At 38.0% G+C, this 27,217-nt stretch overlaps 1 protein-coding gene across 9 annotated transcripts in view; it reads left to right on the top strand.

Moving 5' to 3' along the window:
• GPAM (glycerol-3-phosphate acyltransferase, mitochondrial) overlaps nucleotides 1-27,217 on the top strand; it is a 46,239-nt gene that overhangs the window by 3,421 nt on the left and 15,601 nt on the right. For 8 of the 9 annotated variants that reach the window (XR_016388162.1, XM_022568787.3, XM_089898173.1 and 5 more), the window contains 10 exons: nucleotides 2,152-2,225; nucleotides 4,801-4,914; nucleotides 6,645-6,791; nucleotides 17,075-17,171; nucleotides 17,814-17,950; nucleotides 20,799-20,898; nucleotides 21,449-21,661; nucleotides 23,456-23,569; nucleotides 24,935-25,020; nucleotides 25,761-25,876. Coding sequence is in view for 8 of the 9 variants with exons in the window: in XM_022568787.3 (XP_022424495.1) it covers nucleotides 2,152-2,225; nucleotides 4,801-4,914; nucleotides 6,645-6,791; nucleotides 17,075-17,171; nucleotides 17,814-17,950; nucleotides 20,799-20,898; nucleotides 21,449-21,661; nucleotides 23,456-23,569; nucleotides 24,935-25,020; nucleotides 25,761-25,876 (1,198 nt within the window). In the remaining variant the exon portion in view is untranslated. The remainder of the gene's footprint in view (nucleotides 1-2,151; nucleotides 2,226-4,800; nucleotides 4,915-6,644; nucleotides 6,792-17,074; nucleotides 17,172-17,813; nucleotides 17,951-20,798; nucleotides 20,899-21,448; nucleotides 21,662-23,455; nucleotides 23,570-24,934; nucleotides 25,021-25,760; nucleotides 25,877-27,217) is intronic. The other variant, XM_089898174.1, reaches the window with a different exon arrangement.

The following is a 27,217-nucleotide window of genomic DNA, read 5'->3' as shown; positions in this document are numbered from 1 at the left end:
TGAATTTTATTATTGTGTGGTCTTAATGGACTTAATGTATTTTTAGAACTTAGGCCCATCTTTATAAACCAAATATTCCAAGTAAAGATGTTGACTCAGTTTTTCTTTCCATTCATTTATTCAGTGAATGTTGGTCTAATAGTTGATGCCAGACTATATTTTGTTTTGTTTTTTCATTTTAGTATGACTTTAGAGGGAGAGTAGATCTTACTTTAAGATAACCCTTCCAAAGAGTTGGTGGGAACCTTCATGTAACTTCAAGATGTTGCAATTTAGCACTGAAAGTTAAAATCCTAGCAAGATGGATGAGAGAGAGAGAGAGAGAGAGAGAGCGTGCGCGCGCGTGAGAGAGAGCTCACACACGAGCGTGGAGCAGGACAGAATAAGAAATTAAAGCAGTGGCTTTGCCCTTTTGCTAAGTGTCTGTTCCTGCGGTGGAGGGAGTGAGGGGTTTCGGTTGGCTCTGTGATAGGGAAGGATGGTCACTAGAATGTTATGATGAAGATTTAAGAAGGAGTGTGCATGCGCTTATTGTTCGTATTTGATGGAAAAACACAAGCCATACAAAATCTTCCACATTAGAGTGTAGTGTTTGGGAAGAGTCGATTGGATGAGAAGTATGCTTCTGAGGGCATTTTGCCAGAGGGATGAGTTAGCACAGGAATGTAGACTCTAATGTGGCTGTGTTCTAAGGCAGTAGACTTACCTTTTAAAACGTATAACTGGATGGTAAGCTCTCTCTGGGATGGGCCAGTTACCAGGACATTTAAGTGCCATTTATTAACCCTGCAATTTATAGAAGTTGCTTATAACCTGTGTGAATAGCTAACAGTGCTGTGAGAATTCTCCACTCAGGTTTGGCTTGGCAGAAAGTCTTGTATAAGGAATTTGCTAATCTGAGAGAGATTTGTGTGATACCCAAGCAGTTTATGTTAAATATTCATGTCTGCTCAAGAATATCTTGATAGAAATATTGTTCCTCTTAAATCACAAGTGCCTTGATGCAAGATTATGGTGGAAGTGAAGGATCATGGCCATTTCTAGTCTAGGAGTAAGGCCAGTTCAGATTAATAGGCCAGTAGAAATAAAGATTTAAATAGATCGTGTGGCTTTTCTTTTTGGATCTGGCATCTCATCTAATTCTAATTTTGAATGCTTAAAAGATCAAAACAATACCTTAACTCTAATGTGTTCTTCAGTCAGAAGAGAGTGTAAGAAATTATTTGGTGGTGGTGATGGTCTGGGGTGGGGATAGGTGAGTAGTATAACAGATAATTGATTTTTGCCTACGTATAGTACCTGATAGAGCTAAACTTGATCTTATATTCTTCCATGGCATGTTTTTCTAAAATAATTTTTGTTTGACAGTATTTTTGTAGTAATTTTTTGACATTTGCTACCTTTTCTATGAAATCCTATTTTCCTTTTCTCTAAGGAGATATCACTTAAGTATTTTGACATCTTTTGTTGAGGGTACATTGTGCTTTCTCAGCATTTATTTGTGGAAAGTTTACCTTTTTGCCCACATTGTTAAAGTTATGGCCTTTCTCTTTTCAGCAGAGCTATTTCTGGATTATCTTGCAAGATTACCTGTAAAGAGGGTGACCTTTAGCCATATGTTTTCTCATTAAGTAGACAGTCATTTTAGGGGAATAGAAAGACCACATTCTTTGAAGCAAGATCTGGGATTGAATCCTAAACTTCTGCAAGCCTCAGTTTTCCTGTCTATAAAATGGGGATAATAATTCTTATGTGTCAGGATTATTGGGAGATTTAGTAATCTCACAATAACTACATGATACTTAGCATAATATTTTTGTATTTTGAAAACACTGAAGTCTCCAGTATTCCTGTCAGTGACTTAAGCTGTCTCTGGCTTTAACTCTTTTTGGTTGGGGGTTGGGAGTAGGGCAGGAAAGTGAGAGACAGTAGTTCCTTTGAAAGCTGCTGCTGATTAGTTTTGAGTCTGTGACCTTCTTAGAAGGCTAAAAAGTAGTTTTCAATAAAACACCATTTTTCTTCATCTCAGATTTTTGAAGCAATGCCTTACTTTATGCTTGAATTATAAAAGTCCTCAAGAACTAATAATGTGAGTCCTTCACCAGCAATCCGGTCATATATTTATGTCTAATTTTATTTTGTTTTATGTAGGATAAATTTTTCAACCCCAGTATCCCATCTTTGGGTTTGCGGAATGTTATTTATATCAATGAAACTCACACAAGGTAAAAAGACATTTCTTATACTTCTAATGCATGTCAAGAGAAAAATTCCATAATAACCAGTTAACACACTTTAAGATGAATCTCTTTATTTATTTTTTTTAGAGTTAATAAGATACTAACTTCTGACACAAAAGGCTTTATCTAAAAATTGGAACCTGAGAAGACCTATTGCTATTTCCTGCTGTAATTATATAATATTTTCATGAGCATGTATATATCACTTCTGGCTTTCTTTACCTTATTGAAATATTGATGCTGCAGCTGAAATGTGCCAAAATGTGACAGAGATATGTGTGAGGAGAGGTGTAGGTTTGAATGTCTTATGATCTATTATTATTTTATACCTCAAAGAAAGTGTAACTTTTTGAAATCTGCCTATCTACAGAGATTTGGAAGATATTTTTCTCTATTGAACAGATGTTCTTTGATTTATTATTAGCTTAAGACTTTTCTTAGAATTCTTACTTCCAAATTCCAGGCATATGGGGATAGGCTGTTAGGCATCAGAGTGGGAGAAAAGAGGCTTTGTTCTAAGTGAATTTAGTCTAGGGGATGAGGAAAGAGGGGGAATGTCTGCGAGACAAGAGAGAAACGGCAGCTAAACATGCTACCAGTCCTTATAATTCTGAGATTAAATACCTGGAGTAGGTAAGTAGTAGGCTCAGGTGATGAGAAATACGCAAAATTCCATTAAAAAACTGATCCAAGAAGTCAAATACTTAAATTTTAAGTCTTTCTGATTTTACTACTCATTTTTGATGATGATATTTAAGTGAGCATGATAATATTTGGGTATATATTAAGTTTTTTTTGAATAGAACTAAAGTCAAGGGATGTGTTTTTTCCAATTTCCATGCTACCCTTTCTTCTCTCTCTCTCTTGCTCTCAAGTTTGAAGGAAAGAGGAGAAATTTTTTTTTCCTTTGGTTGACATGATTAAGATCCTAAGCAAAAGAATCCCATTGAGTCTTTTCTTTATGTAAGTAGATATTTTACATACAAAACCGAGGAGTTCATTTGTGGTCCTCAGTTGGAGGCAGTTAAGAAAAAAAAGCATATGAGATACACACACACACACGCACACTTTTTAGCGTATGTTGTATTGACCAGGCAGTGTGGAACTATTCATACACACACACACACGCGCACTTTTTAGCGTATGTTGTATTGACCAGGCAGTGTGGAACTATTCAGTGTAATAAGCTACCTGTGCAAGTGAGGTGGCTGTTTAGCTCTTCTGTGTGTTGCATGAAGCATAGCCTAAACATTTTTACACACACACACACACACACACACACACACACACACACACTGCTTTCAGTCCATTGTGAAGGGATTTCATCAAGAGTTTGGACTTTGTACATTCCAGTAATAATTTTGACAATGTTCACTGATAGAAGAGTTTAGAATTAAACACTTAACATATTGGGCTAAGTTTTCAGAGAAATGAGACAAAGGAAAGGAGGAAGAAAAAGAATGTCAGGAAGGAGAGATGAAGGAACTTTTTTTTTTTTTTTTTTGCGGTACGCGGGCCTCTCACCACTGTGGCCTCTCCCGTAGCGGAGCACAGGCTCCGGACGCGCAGGCTCAGCGGCCATGGCTCACGGGTCCAGCCGCTCCACGGCATGTGGGATCCTCCCGGACCGGGGCACAAACCCGTGTCTCCTGCATCGGCAGGCGGACTCTCAACCACTGCGCCACAAGGGAAGCCCCCTCGAATTACTTTTCCTCAATTGAAGTCTTTTTGGATCTTTCCAGAATTACTTTATAATTGAAATCTTCTACTGTTTATATGCTTATCATTATGGAGGACATGATAATGAGGCATTATATAATCATTACAAATGGTTTCAAATCACCACATAATGGAAGTTTGTAGCATTCTTATTCTAGATCCCTGTCCTTAACCCCCATCCAGATAACACATAGTCACTGTCCCTGATGGGAGTATGTCTTATTCCCTAGGTATGCTGAATGTGTTTTCAAAAAAGCTACCCAAACAGTAAGAGCTTCTGGCTTCATAAGCGCAGAGCACAAATATTCAGACCACTGTCTAGTTTCCTTGACTTCTCTCAACTGATCAACTTTGTCAAGTCAATTTGACAGTCAGTGATCACCTTAGAAGAATTACTGTAATAACAACAAAAAAAGTAGCCCTTCATGGTAGGAAAAGACTCCCAAATTATTTTTTATGGCCCATAGCTATAGATATAAGCTATATAGCTTATATATAAAGCATTCAACATATTTGGTTTTTCAAATGGTATTAAAGTAAGATGCTTTTCTTTTGTTTTTATATTTGGATTATTAGTTTGCGGAGTAACACTATTCAAGCATTAATACATAAATTCCAAGTTTAAGTTTTAGCTGAGAGTACATGAAGGAAATTAGAAATACAACTGTCTGCATAGCATCCTGAACTACTTACTAAGGAGAATTTGCTACAGGAGAACCCTAAATCTCTGGAATAGATGAAATGAGGATTTATTTTTACAGGAGGGGAACCTGTGTAGTTTAAGCAACTTGCTTTAGGTATTCCTAGAGTACTTCTCTGCTAAATCATTTTCACGTTGCAGGCATCGAGGATGGCTGGCAAGACGTCTTTCTTACGTGCTTTTCGTTCAAGAGCGAGATGTCCATAAAGGCATGTTTGCCACCAACGTGACTGAAAACGTACTGAACAGCAGTAGGTAAGGGTGGGACGCTGCTGTAAAGGGGAAATGTAGGGATGGGCGGTGGGTGTGGGGAAGTAATTTCCTTTATCAACCTTTAGTTTCTCTGGGACTCTGTCTCAAGAGGTGTTTGTGTTTCCAAACGTTCAATGCTCAAGCTCCAGAAGAAAGCAAGGGAAGGCAAGAGAACGGATGGTTTTGGTGCCATGTAGGAATAGCAGTCTTGTTTCATGCATTAATAATTGAATGGGCTTCTAATAAATGAAAGGCGAGTTGGAGTTCAGATATGCACATATTTCCAGAGTTCTCTGTTAAGTGTTCTGTAATATGAATGTTTGGGACAATGCATTTCCTATTTTATAGCCAGAAGAGAAGCGAGTTTGATATTTCTGTCAAATAATTGTTAAGTACCTGGGCACAAATTCTTGTATTAGAAAGTCATTATTAGAAATTTTAAGAGAATGAGATAAGTGTCCTTGCCCTCAGAGGATCTTGCTTAAAAATGGACAAGACTGACTTGAACTCAAAAGGATTGGGGAAATCGTTATGAAGCTCAGCCATTAGACTATGGGAGTTTGGGTGAAGGTTGGTTTCTATTCCACCTCATTGTTGTGGCCTGTGTTAGACACCTACCTGGATTTGGGAAGCTGGAGACCAGAGTGGGTTGAAAGATGCTTAGAAATGCAAGCCCAGTGGTATGGTTGTTAAGGGCTGAACAGTAGTGGCACGTAGTAGGTACTTTTATATTTATTGAATAAATGAGTGAATAGTTGATAATGGAGATATAATAATTACATGAATTACTTGCAAAAACATTCCTGGCTGTATTGAAATAAATGCTATTCATGGAATAGAATTAGGGATGGTGCATAAGTGTCATGTGGAATTGATCTTTCTGTAGTAACGAATGATGGGGCTCTGTGGAGTTTTGCTGTACACTAGCCTAAAATCAGCAACACTGGGAGAAAAAAACAATTATTTGAAACTCCCTTGGATTATTATATATTCTGTTTTCTAGGTAAAGCCCCTCAAGTATGTTTCATTCCATCCAGATATTTTGAGTAATAACTAGGATTTTAGAAGTGATTTAAGGAGGTTTAAACCTCATTCGTTCTTCCCTAAGCCATGTGGAAGATTTACAAGACTGGGTTAAATCTTCCCTTTTACCTTACTGCTTACTGGTCTGTGCTATTTAAATCTAGAGCTGTGCCTTTTTAAAATTACTGGTTTAATTTGGAAAATACTTGTAAATATTTATGTCCACCTTTGATCCCTCCTAGAGAGTTTTACAAATAGTTCCACTAATAAGCCACAATGTAAATGAATAATAAGTTTGGTATTCAAAAGAAAAATCACACATTACTTGGGCAAGTGGGCTTGGGATACCTCTGAATTATATGCCTAAAGGGATAATCTTCCTTTTCTTCCTTTCTGCCACAGTGTAACTTTGTGTCCCTCACAGCATAACTGGAACATTCAAATTCACATAGTTGCTACCCAGTGAATTTGAATTAAATTTTCAAATCTGCCTTCCAGCTTCCTCAGGAATTCATTGATTTAGGAATATAATATCCTTAATATTTAATAGACAGCCAAGGAAACCACTTCTAACTTGAGCTTATTCTCTTGTGTTATCACATAAAAGAGAAAGTATATTTTGTTTTGTGATTTGTTATCTGTAGTTTAGAAAATAATACAGAATGTAGCATAGAGCCAGTTACATTGTCTGTCTTCCACTTTGAAATCAGAGTACAAGAGGCAATAGCCGAAGTGGCTGCTGAATTAAACCCTGATGGTTCTGCTCAGCAGCAATCAAAAGCTGTCAATAAAGTGAAAAAGAAAGCCAGAAAGATCCTTCAAGAAATGGTTGCCACTGTCTCACCGGCCCTGATCAGGTATAAAAAGCAAAGCAGAAAACTTTCAGCAAGAGTCATCCTGTTTTGAGCAGACAGGACTGAACCGTTGCACTTTCCTAGCACAATGCTCTTGGTCCAAAAGAGGTTTTATCATATTCTGATGTTAAAAACCAACTCCTCTTTTTTTTTTTTTTTGCGGTGCACGGGCCTCTCACTGTTGTGGCCTCTCCCATTGCGGAGCACAGGCTCCGGACGCGCAGGCTCAGCGGCCATGGCTCACGGGCCCAGCCGCTCTGCGGCATGTGGGATCTTCCCGGACTGGGGCACGAACCCGTGTCCCCTGCATCGGCAGGCGGACTCTCAACCACTGCGCCACCAGGGAAGCCCTTTTTATTCTTTAACTGTCATGAGAAGTAGCACTTGGGAGGCTTCAAGGTGCATTAATCTCTGTCAGCTGTTACCAGCCATTGTATTACTGCTGACATCTTCTAGACTAGTTGTGAGCTGGGTTTCACGTGCCCATGTCTTTTTGTTTTCTTTCAGTTTTACTGAGATATTACTGACATACAGCACTGTATAAATTGAAGGTGTACAGCATAATGATTTGACTTACATATGTCATGAAATGATTACCTCGATGAGTTTACTGAACATTCATCATCTCATATAGATACAAAATCAAAGATATAGAATGAAATTTTTTTTTTCTTGTGGTGAGAACTCTTAGGATTTACTCTTAACAGTTTTCATATATAACATACAGCAGTGTTAATTATATTTATTGTGTTGTATGTTACATCCCTAGCACTTATTTATCTTATAACTGGAAGTCTGTATCTTTTGACTACCTTCATTCAATTCCCCCTTCCCCCACCACCTCTGGTAACCACAAATCTGATCTCTTTTTTTGAGTTTGTTTGTTTTGGAAGTATAATTGATCTACAACACTATATTAGTTCCTGTTATATGACATAGTGATTCAATATTTCTGTACATTTCAAAATGATCACCACTATAGGTTTAGTTATGATCTGTCAACATACGAAGATATTACATAGTTATGAACTGTATTCCCCATGTTACATTTCATACTTGTGACTCATTTATTTTACAACTGAAGTTTGTACCTCTTAATCTCCCTCACCTATTTCTTACATTCCCACCTGCCTCTCCTCTAGCGACCACCTGTTTTTTTCTGTATCTATAACTGTTTTATTATGTTGTTTTGATTTTTAGATTCCATACTGTATAAGTGATATCATACAGTATTTGTCTTTCTCTGTCTGACTTTTTTCACTTAGCATAATGTCCTCTAGGTCCATCCATGTTGTCACATACGGCAAAATTTCATTCTTTTTTTATGGCTGAGTAATATTCCATTGTGTGTTTTTGGGTATATGTGTGTACATACGACATCTTCTTTATCCATTCATCTATTGATGGGCACTTAGGTTGCTTCCATATCTTAGCTATTATAAATAATGCTGCAGTGAACATAGGGGTGCATATATGGCTTCTAATTAGTGTTTTCATTTTCTTCAGATAAATACCCAGGAGTGGAATTGTTGCATTATATGGTAGTTGTATTTTTAATTTTTTGAGGAATCTCCATATTCTTTTCCATAGTGGTTACCCTAATGTACATTCCCACCAACAATGTACAAGGGCTCCCTTTCCTCTACATTCTCCCCAACACTTGTTATTTGTTGTCTTTTTGATAATAGCTATTCTGACAGGGGTGAGGTCATATCTCATTATGGTTTTTTTTTTTTTTGTACAGCAGGTTTTTATAGTTATCCATTTTATACATATTAGTGTATACATGTCAATCCCAATCTCCCAATTCATCACACCACCACCCCCCTGCCACTTTCCCCCCTTGGTGTCCATACGTTTGTTCTCTACATCTGTGTCTCAATTTCTGCCCTGCAGACCGGTTCATCTCTACCATTTTTCTACGTTCCACATATATGCGTTAATATACGATATTTGTTTTTCTCTTTCTGACTGACTTCACTCTGTATGACAGTCTCTGGATCCATCCACATCTCTACAAATTACCCAATTTCATTCCTTTTTATGGCTGAGTAACATTCCATTGTATATATGTACCATATCTTCTTTATCCATTCGTCTGTCGATGGGCATTTAGGTTGCTTCCATTTCCTGGCTATTGTAAATAGTGCTGCAGTTAACATTGGGGTGCATGTCTCTTTTTGAATTATGGTTTTCTCAGGGTATATGCCCTGTAATGGGATTGCTGGATCATACGGTAATTCTATTTTTAGTTCTTTAAAGAACCTCCCTACTGTTCTCCATAGTGGCTGTATCAATTTACATTCCCACCAACAGTGCAGGAGGGTTCGCTTTTCTCAACACCCTCTCCAGCATTTGTTGTTTGTAGATTTTCTGATGATGCCCATTCTAACTGGTGTGAGGTGATACCTCATTGTAGTTTTGATTTGCATTTCTCTAATAGTTAGTGATGTTGACCAGCTTTTCATGTGCTGCTTGGCCATCTGTATGTTCTCTTTGGAGAAATGTCTATTTAGGTCTTCTGCCCATTTTTGGATTGGGTTTTTCTTTTTTTTAATATTGAGCTGCATGAGCTGTTTATATATTTTGAAGATTAATCCTTTGTCCGTTGTTTCATTTGCAAATATTTTATCCCATTCTGAGGGTAGTCTTTTCATCTTGTTTGTAGTTTACTTTGCTTTGCAAAAGCTTTTAAGTTTCATTAGGTCACATTTGTTTATTTTGATTTTTATTTCCATTACTCTAGGAGGTGGATCAAAAAAGATCTTGCTGTGATTTATGCCAAAGAGTGTTCTTCCTGTGTTTTCCTCTAAGAATTTTATAGTGTCTGGTATTACATTTGGGTCTCTAACCCATTTTGAGTTTATTTTTGTGCATGGTGTTAGGGAGTGCTCTAATTTCATCCTTTTACATGTATCTGCCCAGTCTTCCCAGCACCACTTATTGAAGAAATTGTCTTTTCTGCATTGTATGTCCTTGCCTCCTTTGTCATAGATTAGTTGACCATAGATGCATGGGTTTATCTCTGGACTTTCTATCCTGTTCCATTGATCTGTATTTTCTGTTTTTGTGCCAGTACCATATTGTCTTGATTACTGTAGCTTTGTAGTATAGTCTGAAGTCTGGGAGCCTGATTCCTCCAGCTCCGTTTTTTTCCCTCAAGACCGCTTTGGCTATTCGGGGTCTTTTGTGTCTCCATACAAATCTTAAGATTTTTTGTTCTAGTTCTGTAAAAAATGCCATTGGTAGGTATTGCACTGAATAGATTGCTTTGGATACTATAGTCATTTTCACAATATTGATTCTTCCAATCCACAAACATGGTATATCTCTCCATCTGTTTATATCATCTTTAATTTCTTTCAGCAGTGTCTTATAGTTTTCTGTATACAGGTCTTTTGTCTCCCTAGGTAGGTTTATTCCTAGGTATTTTATTCTTTTTGTTGCATTGGTAAATGGGAGTGTTTCCTTAATTTCTCTTCCAGATTTTTCATCATTAGGGTATAGGAATTCAAGAGAGTTCTGTGCATTAATTTTGTATCCTGCAACTTTACCACATTCATTGATTAGCTCTAGTAGTTTTCTGGTGGCATCTTTAGGATTCTCTATGTATAGTATGATGTCGTCTGCAAACAGTGATAGTTTTACTTCTTCTTTTCCTATTTGGATTCCTTTTATTTCTTTTTCTTCTTTGATTGCTGTGGCTACAACTTCCAAAACTATGTTGAATAATATTGGTGAGAGTGGACATCCTTGTCTTGTTCCTGATCTTAGAGGAATTGCTTTCAGCTTTTCAACATTGAGAATGATGTTTGCTCTGGGCTTGTCGTATATGGCCTTTATTATGTTGAGGTTCCCTCTATGCCCACTGTCTGAGAGTTTTTATCATAAATTGGTGTTGAATTTTGTCAAAAGCTTTTTCTGCATTTATTGAGGTGATCATATGGTTTTTCTTCTTCAATTTGTTAATATGGTGTACACATTGATTTGCGTATATTGAAGAATCCTTGCATCACTGGGATAAATCCCACTTGATCATGGTGTACGATCCTTTCAATGTGTTGGATTCTGTTTGCTAGTATTTTGTTGAGGATTTTTGCATCTATATTCATCAGTGATATTGGTCTGTAATTTTCTTTTTTTGTAGTATCTTTGTCTGGTTTTGGTATCAGGGTTATGGTGGCCTCATAGAATGAGTTTGGGAGTGTTCCTTCCTCTGCAATTTTTTGGAAGTTTGAAAAGGATGGGTGTTCACTCTTCCCTAAATGTTTGATAGAATTTGTTAGAATTCACCCGTGAAGCCATCTGGTCCTGGACTTTTGTTTGTTGGAAGATTTTTAATCACAGTTTCAATTTCATTACTTGTGATTGGTCTGTTCATATTTTCTATTTCTTCCTGGTTCAGTCTTGGAAGGTTATACCTTTCTTAGAGTTTGTCCATTTCTTCCAGGTTGTCCATTTTATTGGCATAGAGTTGTTTGTAGTAATCTCTTAGGATACTTTGTACTTCTGTGATGTCTGTTGTAACTTCTCCTTTTTCATTTCTAATTTTATTGATTTGAGTCCTCTCCCTCTTTTTCTTGATGAGTCTGGCTAATGGTTTATCAATTTTGTTTATCTTCTCAAAGAACCAGCTTTTAGTTTTAATGATCTTTGCTATTGTCTTCTTTGCTTCTATTTCATTTATTTCTGCTCTTATCTTTATGCTTTCTTTCCTTCTGCTAACTTTGGGTTTTGTTCTTTCTGTAGTTCCTTTAGGTGTAAGGTTAGGTTGTTTATTTGAGATGTTTGTTGTTTCTTGAGGTAGGATTGTATTGCTATAAACTTCCCTCTTAGAGCTGCTTTTGCTGCATCCCATAGGTTTTGGATCGTTGTGTTTTCTTTGTCATTTGTCTCTAGGTATTTTTTGATTTCCTTAGTGATCTCTTGGTTATTTAGTAACGTCTTGTTTAGCCTCCATGTGTTTGTTTTTTTTACGTTTTTTTCCCTGTAATAGATTTCTAATCTCATAGTGTTGTGGTCAGAAAAGATGCTTGATATGATTTCAGTTTTCTTAAGTTTACTGAGGCTTGATTTGTGACCCAAGATGTGATCTATCCTGTGCGCACTTGAGCAGAAAGTGTAATCTGCTGTTTTTGAATGGAATGTCCTATAAATATCAATTGAATCTACTTGGTCTGTTGTGTCATTTAAAGCTTGTCTTTCTTAATTTTCTGTTTGGATGATCTGTCCATTGGTGTAAGTGAGGTGTTAAAGTCCCCCACTATTATTGTGTTACTGTGGATTTCATTTATAGCTGTTAGCAGTTGCCTTATGTACTGAGGTGCTCCTATGCTGGGTGCATATATATTTATAATTGTTATATCTTCTTCTTGGATTGATCCCTTGATCGTTATGTAGTGTCCTTCTTTGTCTCTTGTAACATTCTTTATTTTAAAGTCTATTTTATCTGATATGAGTATTGCTACTCCAGCTTTCTTTTGATTTCCATTTGCATGGAATATCTTTTTCCATCCCCTCACTTTCAGTCTGTATGTGTCCCTAGGTCTGAAGTGGGTCTCTTGTAGACAGCATATATATGGGTCTTGTTTTTGTATCCATTCAGTGAGTCTGTGTCTTTTGGTTGGAGCATTTAATCCATTTATGTTTAAGGTAATCCTCTATATGTATGTTCCTATTATCATTTTCTTAATTGTTTTGGGTTTGATTTGTAGGTCCTTTTCTTCTCTTATGTTTCCCAGTTAGAGAAGTTCCTTTAACATTTGTTGTAGAGCCGGTTTGGTGGTGCTGAATTCTCTTAGCTTTTGCTTGTCTGTAAAGCTTTTGATTTCTCCATCAAATCTGAATGAGATCATTGCCAGGTAGATCTTGGCTGTAGATTTTTCCCTGGCATCACTTTAAATATGTCATGCCACTCCCTTCTGGCTTGTAGAGTTTCTGCTGAGAAATCAGCTGTTAACCTTATGGGAGTTGCCTTGTACATTATTTGTCATTTTTCCCTTGCTGATTTCAGTAATTTTTCTTTGTCTTTAATTTTTGCCAATTTGATTACTATGTGTCTTGGTGTGTTTCTCCTTCGTTTTATTCTGTATGGGACTCTCTGTGCTTCCTGGACTTGGGTGGCTATTTCCTTTCTCATGTTAGGGAAGTTTTCGACTATAATCTCCTCACATATTTTCTCGGGTCCTTTCTCTCTCTTCTCTTTCTGGGACCCCTATAATGCGAATACTGTTGCGTTTAATGTTGTCCCAGAGGTCTCTTAGGCTGTCTGTATTTCTTTTCATTCTTCTTTCTTTCTTCTGTTCTGCAGCAGTGAATTCCACCATTCTGTCTTCCAGGTCACTTATCCGTTCCTCTGCCTCAGTTATTCTGCTATTGATTCCTTCTAGTGTAGTTTTCATTTCAGTGATTGTATTGTTCAGCTCTGTTTGTTTGTACTTTAATTCTTCAAGGTCTTTGTTAAACATTTCTTGCATCTTCTCGATCTTTGCCTCCATTCTTTTTCTGAGGTCCTGGGTCATCTTCACTATCATTATTCTGAATTCCTTTTCTGGAAGGTCGCCTATTTCCACTTCATTTAGTTGCTTTTCCTGGGGTTTTATCTTGTTTCTTCATCTGGTACATAGCCCTCTGCCTTTTCATCTTGTCTGCCTTTCCGTGAATGTGGTTTTTGTTCCACAGGCTGCAGGATTATAGTTCTTCTTGCTTCTGCTGTCTGCCATCTGGTGGATGAGGCTATCTAAGAGGCTTGTGCAAGTTTCCTGATGGGAGGGACTGGTGGTGGGTAGAGCAGGCTGTTGCTCTGGTGGGCAGAGCTCAGTAAAACTTTAATCCACTTGTCTGCTGATGGGCGGGGCTGGGTTCCCTCCCTGTTGGTTGTTTGGCCTGAGGCGACCCAACACTGGAACCTACCTGGGCTCTTTGGTGGGGGTAATGGCGGACTCTTCCCAGAACTTCTGCTGCCAGTGTCCGTGTCCTCATTGGTGAGACACAGCCACCCCCCGCCTCTGCAGAAGACCCTCCAACACTAGCAGGTAGGTCTGGTTCAGTCTCCCCTGGGGTCACTGTTCCTTCCCCTGCATCCCGATGCGCACACTACTTTGTGTGTGTCCTCCAAGAGTGGAGCCTCTGTTTCCCCCAGTCCTGTCAAAGTCCTGCAATCAAATCCCGCTACCCTCCATGTCTGATTCTCTAGGAATTCCTCCTCCCATTGCCGGACTCCCAGGTAAGGAAACCTGACGTGGGGCTCAGAACCTTCACTCCAGTCAGTGGACTTCTGTGGTGTAAGTGTTCTCCAGTTTGTGAGTCACCCACCCAGCAGTTATGGGATTTGATTTTATTGTGATTGCACCCCTCCTGCCGTCTCATTGTGGCTTCTCCTTTGTCTTTGGATGTGGGGTATCTTTTTTGGTGAGTTCCAGTGTCTTCCTGTTGATGATCGTTCAGCAGTTAGTTGTGATTCCTGGGCTCTTGCAAGAGGGAGTGAGAGCACGTCCTTCTACTCTGTCATCTTGAACCAGTGCAATCATTGTGGTTTTGATTTGTGTTCCCCCAATGATTTGTGATGTGGAGCATCTTTTCATGTGCCTGTTGGCCATCTGTATGTCTTCTTTGGAAAAAATGTCTATTCAGATCCTCTGCGCATTTTTTTTTTTGCTCTACACAGGCCTCTCACTGTTGTGGCCTCTCCCATTGCAGAGCACAGGCTCCGGACGCGCAGGCTCAGCGGCCATGGCTCACGGGCCTAGCCACTCCGCGGCATGTGGGATCTTCCCAGACCGGGGCACGAACCCGTGTCCCCTGCATCAGCAGGCGAACTCTCAACCACTGCGCCACCAGGGAAGCCCCCTCTGCGCATTTTTTAATTGGATTGTTTGTTTTTTGATGTTGAGTTGTTTGAGTTTTTTGTATATTTAGGGTATAAGCCCCTTATCAGATGTATCCTTTTCAAACATCTTCTCCCATTCAGTAGGTGGCCTTTTTGTTTTGTTGATAGTTTCTTCAGTCTGAAAAAGCTTTTTAATTTGATTTAGTCCCATTTGTTTATTTTTGCTTTTGTTTCCCTTACCTGAGGAGACATATCCAAAAAAAAATATTACTAAGACTGATGTCAAAGTGTATATTGCCCATGTTTTCTTCTAGAAGTTTTATGCTTTCAGGTCTTAGATTTAAGTCTTTAATCCATTTTGAATTTATTTTCATGCATGGTGTGAGAGAGTAGTCCAGTTTGAGTTTTTTTGCATGTAGCTGTCCAGTTTTCTCAGCACCATTTATTATAGAGACTCTTTTCCCCATTGTGTATACTTGCCTCCATTGTCATAGATTAATTGCCCTTATAAGTGTGGGTTCCTTTCTGGGTTCTCTGTTCCGTTCCACTGATCTATGTGTCTGTTTTTGTGCCAGTACGTGCTGTCTTGATTACTGTAGCTTTGTAAGATAATTTGAAATCAGGGAGCGTGATACCTCCACCTTTGTTCTTCTTAAGATTGTTTTGGCTATTTGGGGTCTTGTGTTTCCATACAAATTTTAGAATTATTTATTCTAGTTCTGTGAAAAATGCCATTGGTATTTTATAGGGATTACATTGAATCTGTAGATTACGTTGGGTATATGGTCATTTTAACAATATTAATTCTTCCAGTCCATGAACACAGTATATCCTTCCATCTGCTTGTGTCATCTTCAGTTTCTTTCATGAGTGTCTTACATTTTTCCAAGTACAGGTATTTTACTTGCTTATGTAGATTTATTCCTAGGTATTTTATTCTTTTTGATGCATTTATAAATGAAATTCTTTTCTTAATTTTCCTTCAGATAGTTCATTGTTAGTGTATAGAAATGCATCTGATTTCTGTATATTAATTTTGTATCTTGCAACTTTACCAGATTCATTGATGAGTTCTAGTAGTTTTTGATGACCTCTTGAGGATTTTCTAAGTATAGTATCATGTCATGTATATACAGTGACAGTTTCACTTTTTCATTTCCACTTTGGATTCTTTTTATTTCTTTTTCTTGTCTGTTTGCTGTGGTGAGGACTTTCAATTCTGTGTTTAATAAAAGTGGCAAGAAAGGGCATCCTTGATATGTTCCTGATCTTAGAGGAAATGCTTTTAGCTTTTCACCATTGAGTCTGATGTTAGCTGTGGGTTTGTCATTTATGGCCTTTCTTATGTTTAGGTATGTTCCCTCCATATTCACTTTGTTGAGAGTTTTTATCATAAATGGATGTTGGATTTTGTCAAGAGCTTTTCCTGCATCTTTTGAGAGAATCATATGATTTTTATTCTTCAATTTGTTAATGTGATGTATCACATTGATTGATTTGTGGATATTGAACTATCTTTGCATCCTGGGATAAATTCCACTCGATCATGGTGCGTGATACTTTTAATGTACTGTATTGTTGAATTTGGTGTCCTAATATTTTGTTAAGGAATTTTGCATCTATGTTCAACAATGATACTGGCCTGTGATTTTCTTTTTTTGTGATGTCTTTGGTTTTGCTATCAGCGTGATGCTGGCCTCATAAGATGAGCACAATGCAGAAGTGTTCCCTCCTCTGCAATTTTTTGGAATGGTTTGAGAAGATATGTGTTAACTCTTCACCAAATATTTGGTAGAGTTCACCTGTGAAGCCATCTGGTTCTGGACTTTGTTTGCTAGGAGTTTCTTTTTTTTTATTACTGACTCAGTTTCATTACTGGTAATTGGGCTGTTCATATTTTCTATTTCTTCCTGGTTCAGTCTTGGGAGATTGTACATTTCTAGGAATTTGTCCATTTCTTCTAGGTTATCCGTTTTATTTGCATATAATTGTTTGTAGTAATTTTGTATGAACCTTTGCATTTCTGTAGTATTGGTTGTAACTTCTCCTTTTTCATTTCTGATTTTATTTATTTGGGCCCTCTCTCTTTTTTCTTGATGAATCTGCACATGCCCATGTCGTGGAGTGATTTGTATGCAGGAGAGGGATCACTCTACTCACCTAAATATTTGCTTGATCATTAGCTTCTGAAGTATAAAGTGTGCAATTAGAATGAAATGTAAGATTTTAGTACATAATAAATGGATGCTTCTATAAGTAGTATGTGTAAGGTCAGTTATTTAAGTTCACAATTCAGATGTACACATACACACACATACATGCACACGTGCTCATAAAAAGTCAATTACAGTCACTCACATTGTAGGTTCAAAACTTTAGGTAGACTAATGTCAAATATATATGTTTATATATATAAATATATGTATATACATTAAAAAATTTTTTAACTTCCTTTCAGACTGACCGGATGGGTGCTGCTAAAACTGTTCAACAGCTTCTTTTGGAATATTCAAATTCACAAGGGTCAACTTGAGATGGTTAAAGCTGCAACTGAGGCAAGAATTATATGAATCTGTCATTCTATATTCTCCACATTTGCAGAGTGATTTTGGAATTCTTTTTCAAATGTTTTCTTGTATACTGTTGTGCATTCCTACACATTTGCAAGATTTTCCCCCGTGTAAGATAACTACAGTAGTTATGTATTTGTGGGAGATAAGTGGGGTAAAGGAACACCTTCCAGCAATATGCAGGATTCCTTCTGTAAGTTATCTTGCAATAACTCTGAAAATCAGGTAGAACAATCCTTATTTTATACATGAGGAAATAAAGGCACATATAGATTAAGAAATTGTCCCAAGTCACAGCCAGTAAGCCACTTGCCCAGGATTTCAAACCAAACCAAGCTTGTGGCCAAAAACTATGTTCTTTTTATATCATTAGGGCTTCCTTTCAGAAGATATATAGTCAACTTGAACTCTTGTTTGTTCTCCTCCTTCCCTGATTCTTTTCTGTTGGTGTAGTTGTTTTTAGCTGGATGATATTAAATTGAAAGAAGTTCTTATTACGGAAAAATGTTTTTAAAGAATGAGTCACTAAGTAGCTAGCGTTTGAATGACTTTAACCAAATGTGAAGTTGCAAACTATAATTGAACTTTCCATCTGAATTTTAAATTTGGTGTTTTTCCTTTTGCTAGATGAATTTGCCACTTATATTTCTACCAGTTCATAGATCACATATTGACTATCTCCTGCTCACTTTCATTCTCTTCTGCCATAACATCAAAGCGCCATACATTGCTTCAGGCAATAATCTCAACATCCCCATCTTCAGGTAAGATCAGCTTATTTTGAAAGTTAAGGTATGAAGATTATATTTTGAATTTTTCTTTTTTTATTATACCTTTTGATACATTTATTGTAACGAGGACATTAACTTTTTTATTTTTATTATAAAAGTAATGCACGCTTATTGCAGAAAATTTGGAAAGTACAAAAAAGCATTAAGACCATCATCATTTGAACTTATTCGCAAAGCAGAAATAGAGACACAGAGGTAGAGAACAGATGGGGGAAGGGGTGGGTGGGATGAATTGGGAGACTGGGATTGACATATATACACTACTGTGTATAAAATAGATAACTAATGAGAACTGACTGTATAGCACAGGGAACTCTACCCAGTGCTCTGTCGTGACCTAAATGGGAAGGAAATACAAAGGGGATATATTTATACATGTGGCTGATTCACCCTGCTGTACAGCAGAAACTAACACAAGATTGTAAAGCAACCATACTCCAATAAAACAACAACAACAACAAAAGACTATCGTCATCATTTCTGTGTTTTATATGGGATATTTGGTGAACTGTGAATAGCTAAACTTATCAGCAGTATTTATCAAACATATAAAAGGCAATTAGAAAGATAAGATAGCAAACTACTATATCTGACTTGGCAGTGCGCAGGTGGGGTCAGGGTGGTGGTAGGCAGGTGGTAATGGTATAAAGGTAAGAAAGAACCTTACCTGTTACTTTGACCTCATAATTTAGTAGAGCTAGAAACATAATAATTACAGTGTAACATAAAAGGTATGTTTTAGAGGTTTTCAGGGGAATGCAGTGCATTCCATTCAGAGGGAATAGTATGTGAAAAGACAGAGTGATTTAAAAGCATGATATGGTCATGAACCAGCAGACAATTCTTAGACTCTAGGGTTAGAATGTAGGGTGCGTTAGCAGGGTTCAGAGGCTGGAGGTGGTGACTGCATAGGTGGTGAGAGTTAGGTCAAAACAATTTCTAAGCCAAGAGTTTAGACTGTATCCCATACTTGAGAAATGATACGTTCAGATTCGCATTTTGAAAAGTCATTCTGGATTAGAGGGAGTTAGATCAATTCTGACTCTATCGCAGTAGTTTAGATAAAAGGTAATGAAGGCTTAAATAAAAGTATAATAGTGCTCTTGGAGAAGAGGTCACAGATTTGAGAAGTATTTAGTTTCATACTTCAAAGTACAAAGCATCTCTCAGGTCAGCTCTGTGAGTAGTAGAGAGCACGAGGAGGATGAATGTGGAGCGACTGGAAGGGAAGCAGGCTGTGCAGGTGGCGCTTCACAAGGGGGCAGTCACTGCTTTGCGTGCCATGAAACCTGATCCTCAGCCTCGCAGTACGAGGAGCTCCTTCCTAATCCCTTGGCTCAGAGTTCTGTAGCTAATCTGATGCATGCATGTGGATGACTGAAGAGAAGCCATTCATTCATGCAGTAAGCCAGTACTTACCCAAATATGCTCTAGACAAGGGAGAACAAGATACATAGTCCTTACTTTCAAATAGCTCATAAAATAATGGGGAATGTAGGCAAACAGCTAGCTCTAATCCAGCGTGATATGACCCTACAGGGCAGACATGCTTTTCCAAGTATCAGAATATCTATGTTTTCTCTCATGGGTACCTCTTCCCAGTGTCAAGGAACCTGGAAAGTTGAATTAGAAAGTCATCAGAAAGGTGCTTAGGCGTGAAGAAGACTGTTCCAGCTGGGCTCTTAGAGAAGCCTTGCCCCATAATAGTTTGCCTCTTCTGTAATCAGAACAACTCATGTACTCATTCCCTCCAGGTTGGATTGGTTCTCAAGGTGGATCTCTGGGGAAGTACTTAATAAACATTGATAATTTCTCATAAGCCAACTTCCCTTTTCACCACCTCTATGCCAGTCATTGCTCAGCTTATCATTCCTTCAGACGTGACAGACTCTCGATAACCTGGCCTGTTTATTTGCAGTGTTCTTTTGTTACATGCCAGTCTGTACATTCACAAACCACTTTTCAAGGGGGCTTATTTTTGTGGATGGTTCATCTCATTTATTAAGAATTTATTCTGCAGAGTTTTACTTTCAAAGAGTGACATTAAGTTCTGGATATATCTTACTGTGGCCTCCTTATGCTGACTGTAGAAGATTCCAAAACTATATATTAATATTTATATTAATATCACTCTGTTTGAACAGAATAGGAGGAGGCTCTGAGTTTCGAAAAGTTGACTTAAGTTTTGGAAAGTTTCAACCTCATATCAAAATAATTCGTCAGTGCTGTAGACAGAGATGCGGGGTTGTGCGAATTGTTTTATTCATGTATGTGTAAATGAAGCAAATTTTGGTTTCATGTTTTGGGGGGATGGTTATGCTTGGTTCCAGTTTGATAAAGTTACTCTTGTCTTACTGGGATACTCTCTAAGAAATACTTACTTGAGAAGGTTTCCCCAAAGGAGCTTTGGTAACATCACATTCATCTTGTAGTAAATGTGCCATAGGAAAATTTTGGGATGTCTAAAGGTCAGTATCTTAAGACCCTGGACAGGGTTTTTAAATTTAGCAGTATTTTATAATCCTCTTAAAGTCTGTACCAGCACCTTTGCGGGATAATATATCGTGTAAACTCCTTTTGGCTTAGAACAGATGTAACAGAGCTTCATTATACACAGTGATGTTCTGAAAGCTAATGAATAATGTAAATGACTGAAACACGTCAATATATGGAAAATGGAAAAACGTCCACATTTTCACAATCAGCAACTCAAACAATACATGAGGTTTATATCCAAATGACACGTTTCGAATAACTTGGAATTTGAGTACTCTTTTTAAATTTTTCTTTTAAAAAAATTAATGCGTTCTTAAATTTATAGTACCCTTATCCATAAGCTTGGGGGCTTTTTCATACGACGGAGGCTAGATGAGACGCCGGATGGACGGAAAGATATTCTCTATAGAGCTTTGCTCCACGGGGTACGTGTGATCTCTAATTACTCTTAAAGTCATTATGGTAGCTATCACAGTAGAAGAAAATGAGACTTGATTCAGACTTTTTTTTTTTTTTTTTTTTTTTTCGGTATGCGGGCCTCTCCCGTTGCGGAGCACAGGCTCCGGACGCGCAGGCTCAACGGCCATGGCTCAAGGGCCCAGCCGCTCCGCGGCATGTGGGATCTTCCCAGACCGGGGCACAAACCCGTGTCCCCTGCATCGGCAGGCGGACTCCCAACCACTGTGCCACCAGGGAAGCCCCTTGATTGAGATTTTTAAAAAACAGTTGTCTGAGTAATTATTTTAGTGATTATTGCTTGGATATGGGTTTGATGATTACTTTTTGTTATCACCAAAATATAACATTGGAGAAGCTCTTTTGATATTATCTGTGTGAGCAAAATATTTTGTCAGAAGTTATAGGTTTTGTTTGTTTGTTTGTTTTGTTTTTTTAGGTTTAACTTTGCTGAGCTTATTCTAAGTTGGGTGATCTTGAGTTCATGAGTTCATGTTTTACTTTCTCCTTATATTCCAGCATATAGTTGAACTACTTCGACAGCAGCAGTTCTTGGAGATTTTTCTGGAAGGCACACGCTCTAGGAGTGGAAAAATCTCCTGTGCTCGGGCAGGACTTTTGTCCGTTGTAGTAGATACTCTGTCTACCAATACCATCCCAGACATCTTGATAATACCTGTTGGGATCTCCTACGATCGTATTATTGAGGGTCATTACAATGGCGAACAACTGGTAAGAGGACCACCTGCACAAAAGCCATCTTTGCTTTTCCAGTCTTTTGCTTTTAGATAAGTGCTTTTAGCATTAGTTGAGAATATTTTTGTTACTCTCTAATTTTATAACACTGTAGGAAACTTGGTAGGGTGGGCTTTCATCCCGTATGGCAGCCTGATTGGTAGGGATGATGTGGTAATTTCCTGCATTTGGAGGAAGTGGCATGATTAGATTAATCACGCCTTGGTCATGGGGTCGGGGAGTGGAAGAATACTTGGTACTGAGTTGCCACCTCTGCCCTGGGGAGGGTATACGTGGCTCGGTCTCCCCAGGGCTTATTGCTTATGTGTAGAGTTTAAGTTAAACCTGAAGAACTGGTGGGATCATGTTGGCAAAGCAACTGCAAATTAATTTTGAGACTGCAGTAATTTTTTTAGTGAACTTTTTTACTGAAGTAAATAGTTACAGAAGAATGCACCCGTCATACGCATGTAGCTTGAATTAGCACAAAATGAATACACCTACATGACCAGGACCCAGGCCAGGGGTGCTAGAAACCTCCCTTATCCCTCTCTCATTGTTTTCCCCTCGAGGGTAACCACCTATCTTGACTTCTTACCGAATAGATTAGTTTGCCTATTTTTGAACATGATATCAATGGAATATTGTAGTGTGTGGACTTGTTATCTCTGGTTTCCTTTGCACAAGCAACACCTGTTTGTTGTTACAGGTAGTTACAATTTGTTCATTGTCATAGTTGTACCGTATTGCAGTGTATGAATATACAATTTGTCTATTCTACTGCTGAAAAAAAGTTTGGTTTCCTGGTTTCAGCTGTGATCATTCTTGTACATTTCTCTTGATGACCATATGTATGCATTTTGTTGGGTATGTGCCTGGGAGTGGAATCAGTGGATCATAAAGTATATGTATGTTCAGCTTTGTAGATGCTGCCAAACAGTTCTCCAAAATGGTTTTACCAACTCACTATTCCTCCCAGCAGTGTGCAAGTTCCAGAGGAGTTTAGTTTTGTTCTTATTTAGTGTGGAAGTCTTGGTCATGATACTTGTTTCAAGCTTATTGCCCAAAACATATCAGAAGCTCAAGGACTCCTAATAATTGGAGGCTTTAGAAATAAAGTGATAGACCTGGATTATTATTATTATCTCTTGTGAGACCCCTCCTTGTGTTGCCTGTGTCAATTCTGAACATATGCTCCACTCACCCTGACTGCGTCTCATGACATGATATCTGAGTCCTGTGTCCCTTATACAGCTGACATTGTGCCTTATGTGTGTTAAATATTCAGGAAACACTTACTGAATGAAAAATTGGCTCAAAGGCCACTCTGGGGCTGAATTTGGCATTTGGTTGCCTAATGTTACATGCTTGGACCATCGTGATCATCAGACCACAATAAGGTGGCCTCTTCGACATCTTACTTTTATCTGAGAACTGCAGAACAGTTTTTCAGGCTGTTACATCATTTTTGTCCTTCAGTAGTTTGCAATTCTATTTTTGTGAATGATGTAAACAATGCACTAAATGAAGTTGTGTTAAATGTTTCCTTTTTCAATGGCCAAATTACCTCCCCAGTGCGTGATTACATCTTTTAGCATCTTGGAGTGCTAAACATTTTCTGACAGGTCTCAGTCAATGAATACTTATTTTCTTTCATTCGTTATTATCTTTTTCCAGACAAATCATTGGTTTCCATAAAAAAATTAATAAACTTTATTCTTTGGATAATGATGTTTGTGTATTTGTTAGCTTTATTTCTTACCATGCTATTCTTTCAAAATTGCAAATTAGGGAAAACCTAAGAAGAATGAGAGCCTCTGGAGCATAGCAAGAGGCGTTATCAGAATGTTACGAAAAAACTATGGATGTGTCAGAGTGGATTTTGCACAACCATTTTCCTTAAAGGTGAGTGTCTGTTGCAATGAAGCTGTGTCAGCCTTGGTGTAGCTCAGTGTCACAAGATCTGGGCTCTAGTCCGGCCTCTGATGCCTCCTCTCCATGTGAGTTTGGGCCTCACTTTCTTCTCTTATAGAATGGGGACTCTGACAAGGATAGTGTTTCCTAAATTATTCCACCGAAATGTGCGTGTTGACAAAGGAGCCTAAATGTCTATGTTTGGGAGATATCAGTCTCAAAATGTATTGCTATTTTTTTTAATTCATGAGAATTTTGCATGTTGCTTTATCTATATCAGTATTTTATATGATTTTTTTTTCTTTTTTTTTTTTTTTTTGTGGCACGCGGGCCTCTCACTGTTGTGGCCTCTCCTGTTGCAGAGCACAGGCTCTGGACGCGCAGGTTCAGTGGCCATGGCTTACAGGCCCAGCTGCTTCGCGGCATGTGGGATCTTCCCGGACCGGGGCACGAACCCGCGTCCCCTGCATCGGCAGGCGGACTCTCAACCAGTGTGCCACCAGGGAAGCCCTATGTGATGTTTTAAAATTGCCCTTAAGAGAAATTTTTCAAAACGTATCTCACAGCTGGCTAACATTGATAGTCTAGGATGATGCCGTATTCTACTGAGTGGAGTCTAATACTTACATAGTCAGAGGAATAGTGCCATCCTCATGGAGAAGCCTGGGGCTGGTGGGTCCCTGAGGTCCTGCAGTTTTAAATTCTTAAGATTTTCAGATTGGTAAAGGAGAAGAGAAGGATAGGGAGTTGGGAACCTAAAGATAAGGTGCAGAGATGTCCTGCTTCTCCTTCTGTTCCACATTTTGGTTTTATTTTGAAAGAGTCAAACTGCTATGCTAGATGAATGCTTTCTGGCCTTAAGTGCTTTTGACTTTTAGGGACCTCATCATTTCTTATCGCTTTTTGTTGTTGTTAATATTGCACAGCTTCTCTTGTTTATGATTTGCTTTTGAATTGAGGTTCTTTTGAGTATAACGTGACCTTCAGGTTGTCAGATTTCCTTTAGAAGGTATGGTTGATGACTTATCACTATTAGTAATATTGGGAATGCCAAATAATTTCATGAAGATATGAGAAAAGTTAAATTTTCCCCTTAATTTTTAAATGATTTTACTTAAGCATCATCCTGTTTTTTGGAGTTTCTGTTCTTAGATTTCATGCTTAACAACATTCTATAAGTTATTCTGCCGTTCTGAAGACAGTTTAGGATATAGAAAGTATTTCTCATGTTATGTTATACGGCTCATTTTATTAACATCTCCCTTCTTACTTTTTGAAGGTGAAATTATATTTTATATATGTTTATGAAAGTGAGACAGTGGGAGTAAATGATAATATTTTATTTTATTTTTCCAGGAATATTTAGAAAGCCAAAGTCAGAAACCTGTTTCTTCTCCACTTTCTCTGGAGCAAGCGTTGTTACCAGCTATACTTCCTTCAAGGTAAGGTTCATGGAAATTTTTTATACTGACCCGTCAAATATCTGTTATTTCTTCTATTGCATGGAAGAATTTGTTAACTTTATTAAGGGCATTCATGTTCTTGTTTTTACTTCCTCACTTGAGTGACTTTTCTCTTGGTCTGATAAAGGATCTTGAAATTATGTGTTTCCGTATCAGTTTGAAGGTTTTTGATTACTTGCATCATAAAATCTTCTTGATTTTGTGAATCATGTAAGAGTTCTTATTTGATTTATATTTTTGAATGTTTGAAATGTTCTTTTTGGTAGTAACTTAGGCTATGCATGTTGCATGTTCATGCAGCATATGAAAGAGTTTTCCTATGTGAATTTCCCAGAATTCAAATCGAATTGTCACTTAGAGAAATAGAGTATTAAGCCCTTCCTTTAAAATATGTTCAAGTATTGAATTTTTGAAAATGTTTTAAAATGAGGCGTCTTGCTTTATGCATTCTTTCTGCCGGTGAGTTCTGGAAGTGATGTACCAACAGACTATTTAGTCATAATTAAGTAACACGTTTTGGTCAGGAGAGTGTATTAAACTTAATAAGGTATATTATGGAGTAAAACAACCCATAGAAATAATCTGTCTGTGGCTTAAATTTAGAATATGTAGAAATTTAAAGTGTCTAATACATTGTATCTTAAGCCCATGTAGTATGCTTTGTGAAAGAGCGGGGTTATAGAAGTCTAATTAAAAAAACAAAAACAAAACCTTTTTAGACCCAATGATGCTGCTGCTGAAGGTACAGACACGTCCATTAACGAGTCCAGAAATGCAACAGATGAATCCTTCCGAAGAAGATTGATTGCAAATCTGGCTGAGCACATTCTCTTCAGTAAGTAGAATTCCGGTCTTTAATTCCATAATTCAGATACGGTGTGATGCAGTACGAACCATACAGGTTTTGGAATCTGCCAAAGTTAGATTCCACTTCTGGTTCTAGTACTAATACACAGGGGGTGATAGGTAAGTTATTAGAAAGAAAGTGGTGCTGAGAGGATTTGAGGTAACCCAGTGAAACATCTCACACCGTGCCTGATAATTAGCAGGTACTCATGTGGTAGTTCTTAGGCATTTAAAAAAATTGCCAAAATGATTTGTTGCTTCTTTTGCTTATGAATTAGTCTCTTTGAACTAACTTGTGGTACAACATCTAGGTTTACAGTTGCATGTCCCTTTCCCCTGTGACCCCATGATCATTTTTATCTGGCAAATATTTTGCGGCTGTTACGTGTAAATTTTTGTTTTAGCCGTGGGGAATACACACTGAATAATGCTTCTGTACTGAAAGACGTATGCTCTTCTCAGTGGGATAGTTGTACACAAACAATGCAAATGGGCGCGACTCAGAGTGGGGTGAGTTACCTGCAGAATTAGCCGTCCTGAAGTTCCGAATGGTAGCATGGTGTCGTGTTGTAGAGGCTGCTCTAAGATTGCAGAGCAGCAGCAGCGCGGGGCCCTTGGGGTGCCACCCAGGCGCGCTCTCCTCGCCATCCCTGTGCCTCCTCCCCGTCAGGTCAGACTCTCAGCATTTCCTGCCGACACCAGTGTGGAGGCTTCCTCACCTCTCCCGCTCCTTTCACTCTAGCTGCCTCTACTCCTGCTTTACGCCGGGCCAGGGTAGTCTTTCTGGAGCACATTTGATTGTGTCTCTCCCTTGCTTAAATTCTGGATGCTAAAAATAATTCATCCTTAAATGTTGTAAAGTTGTAAAATAAAGGTAAAACTCACTACCCAAATAACCAGATGTGTTGCTGTCTAGTCTATAAAAATATTTTTTACCGTTTTGTATTGTGCTATTTTCCATTTATAACACAAATAATTAAAAAAAACCTTTTAAATATCCTTTTTAAAGGCCAAATATATATGGTACTCGGTACTTTTTTGTTTCTTAAACACTGGAGACAACATCAATTGTGAATGAAGTATTTATTCATGAATTCATTATCATCTTAGAAAACCCACAGATGGTATCTTATTTTAGATTATTCCATAGATGTTCTCATATTTGATTCGTATGATTAATAATTTTCTACAAATTTAGAATATTGAGTTATGGACTATAGTCATTCTCAAATGTATTTCTGTCCCCTTCCTTCCTACCTCTGACCTGCCTCTGGGCCAGGTTGAAAAGAGGAAATTAAAATGTATTGAGCACCCATTACTATGCGTCCTG

Source organism: Delphinapterus leucas, chromosome 16 (assembly GCF_059928025.1).
Source record: "Delphinapterus leucas isolate spDelLeu-1000000601 "Yukka" chromosome 16, BTC_Dleu_Yukka2, whole genome shotgun sequence".
Classification (NCBI taxonomy): domain Eukaryota; kingdom Metazoa; phylum Chordata; class Mammalia; order Artiodactyla; family Monodontidae; genus Delphinapterus; species Delphinapterus leucas.
Note: the sequence above shows the minus strand (reverse complement) of the source record. Positions and strands in the feature narration are given on the sequence as shown.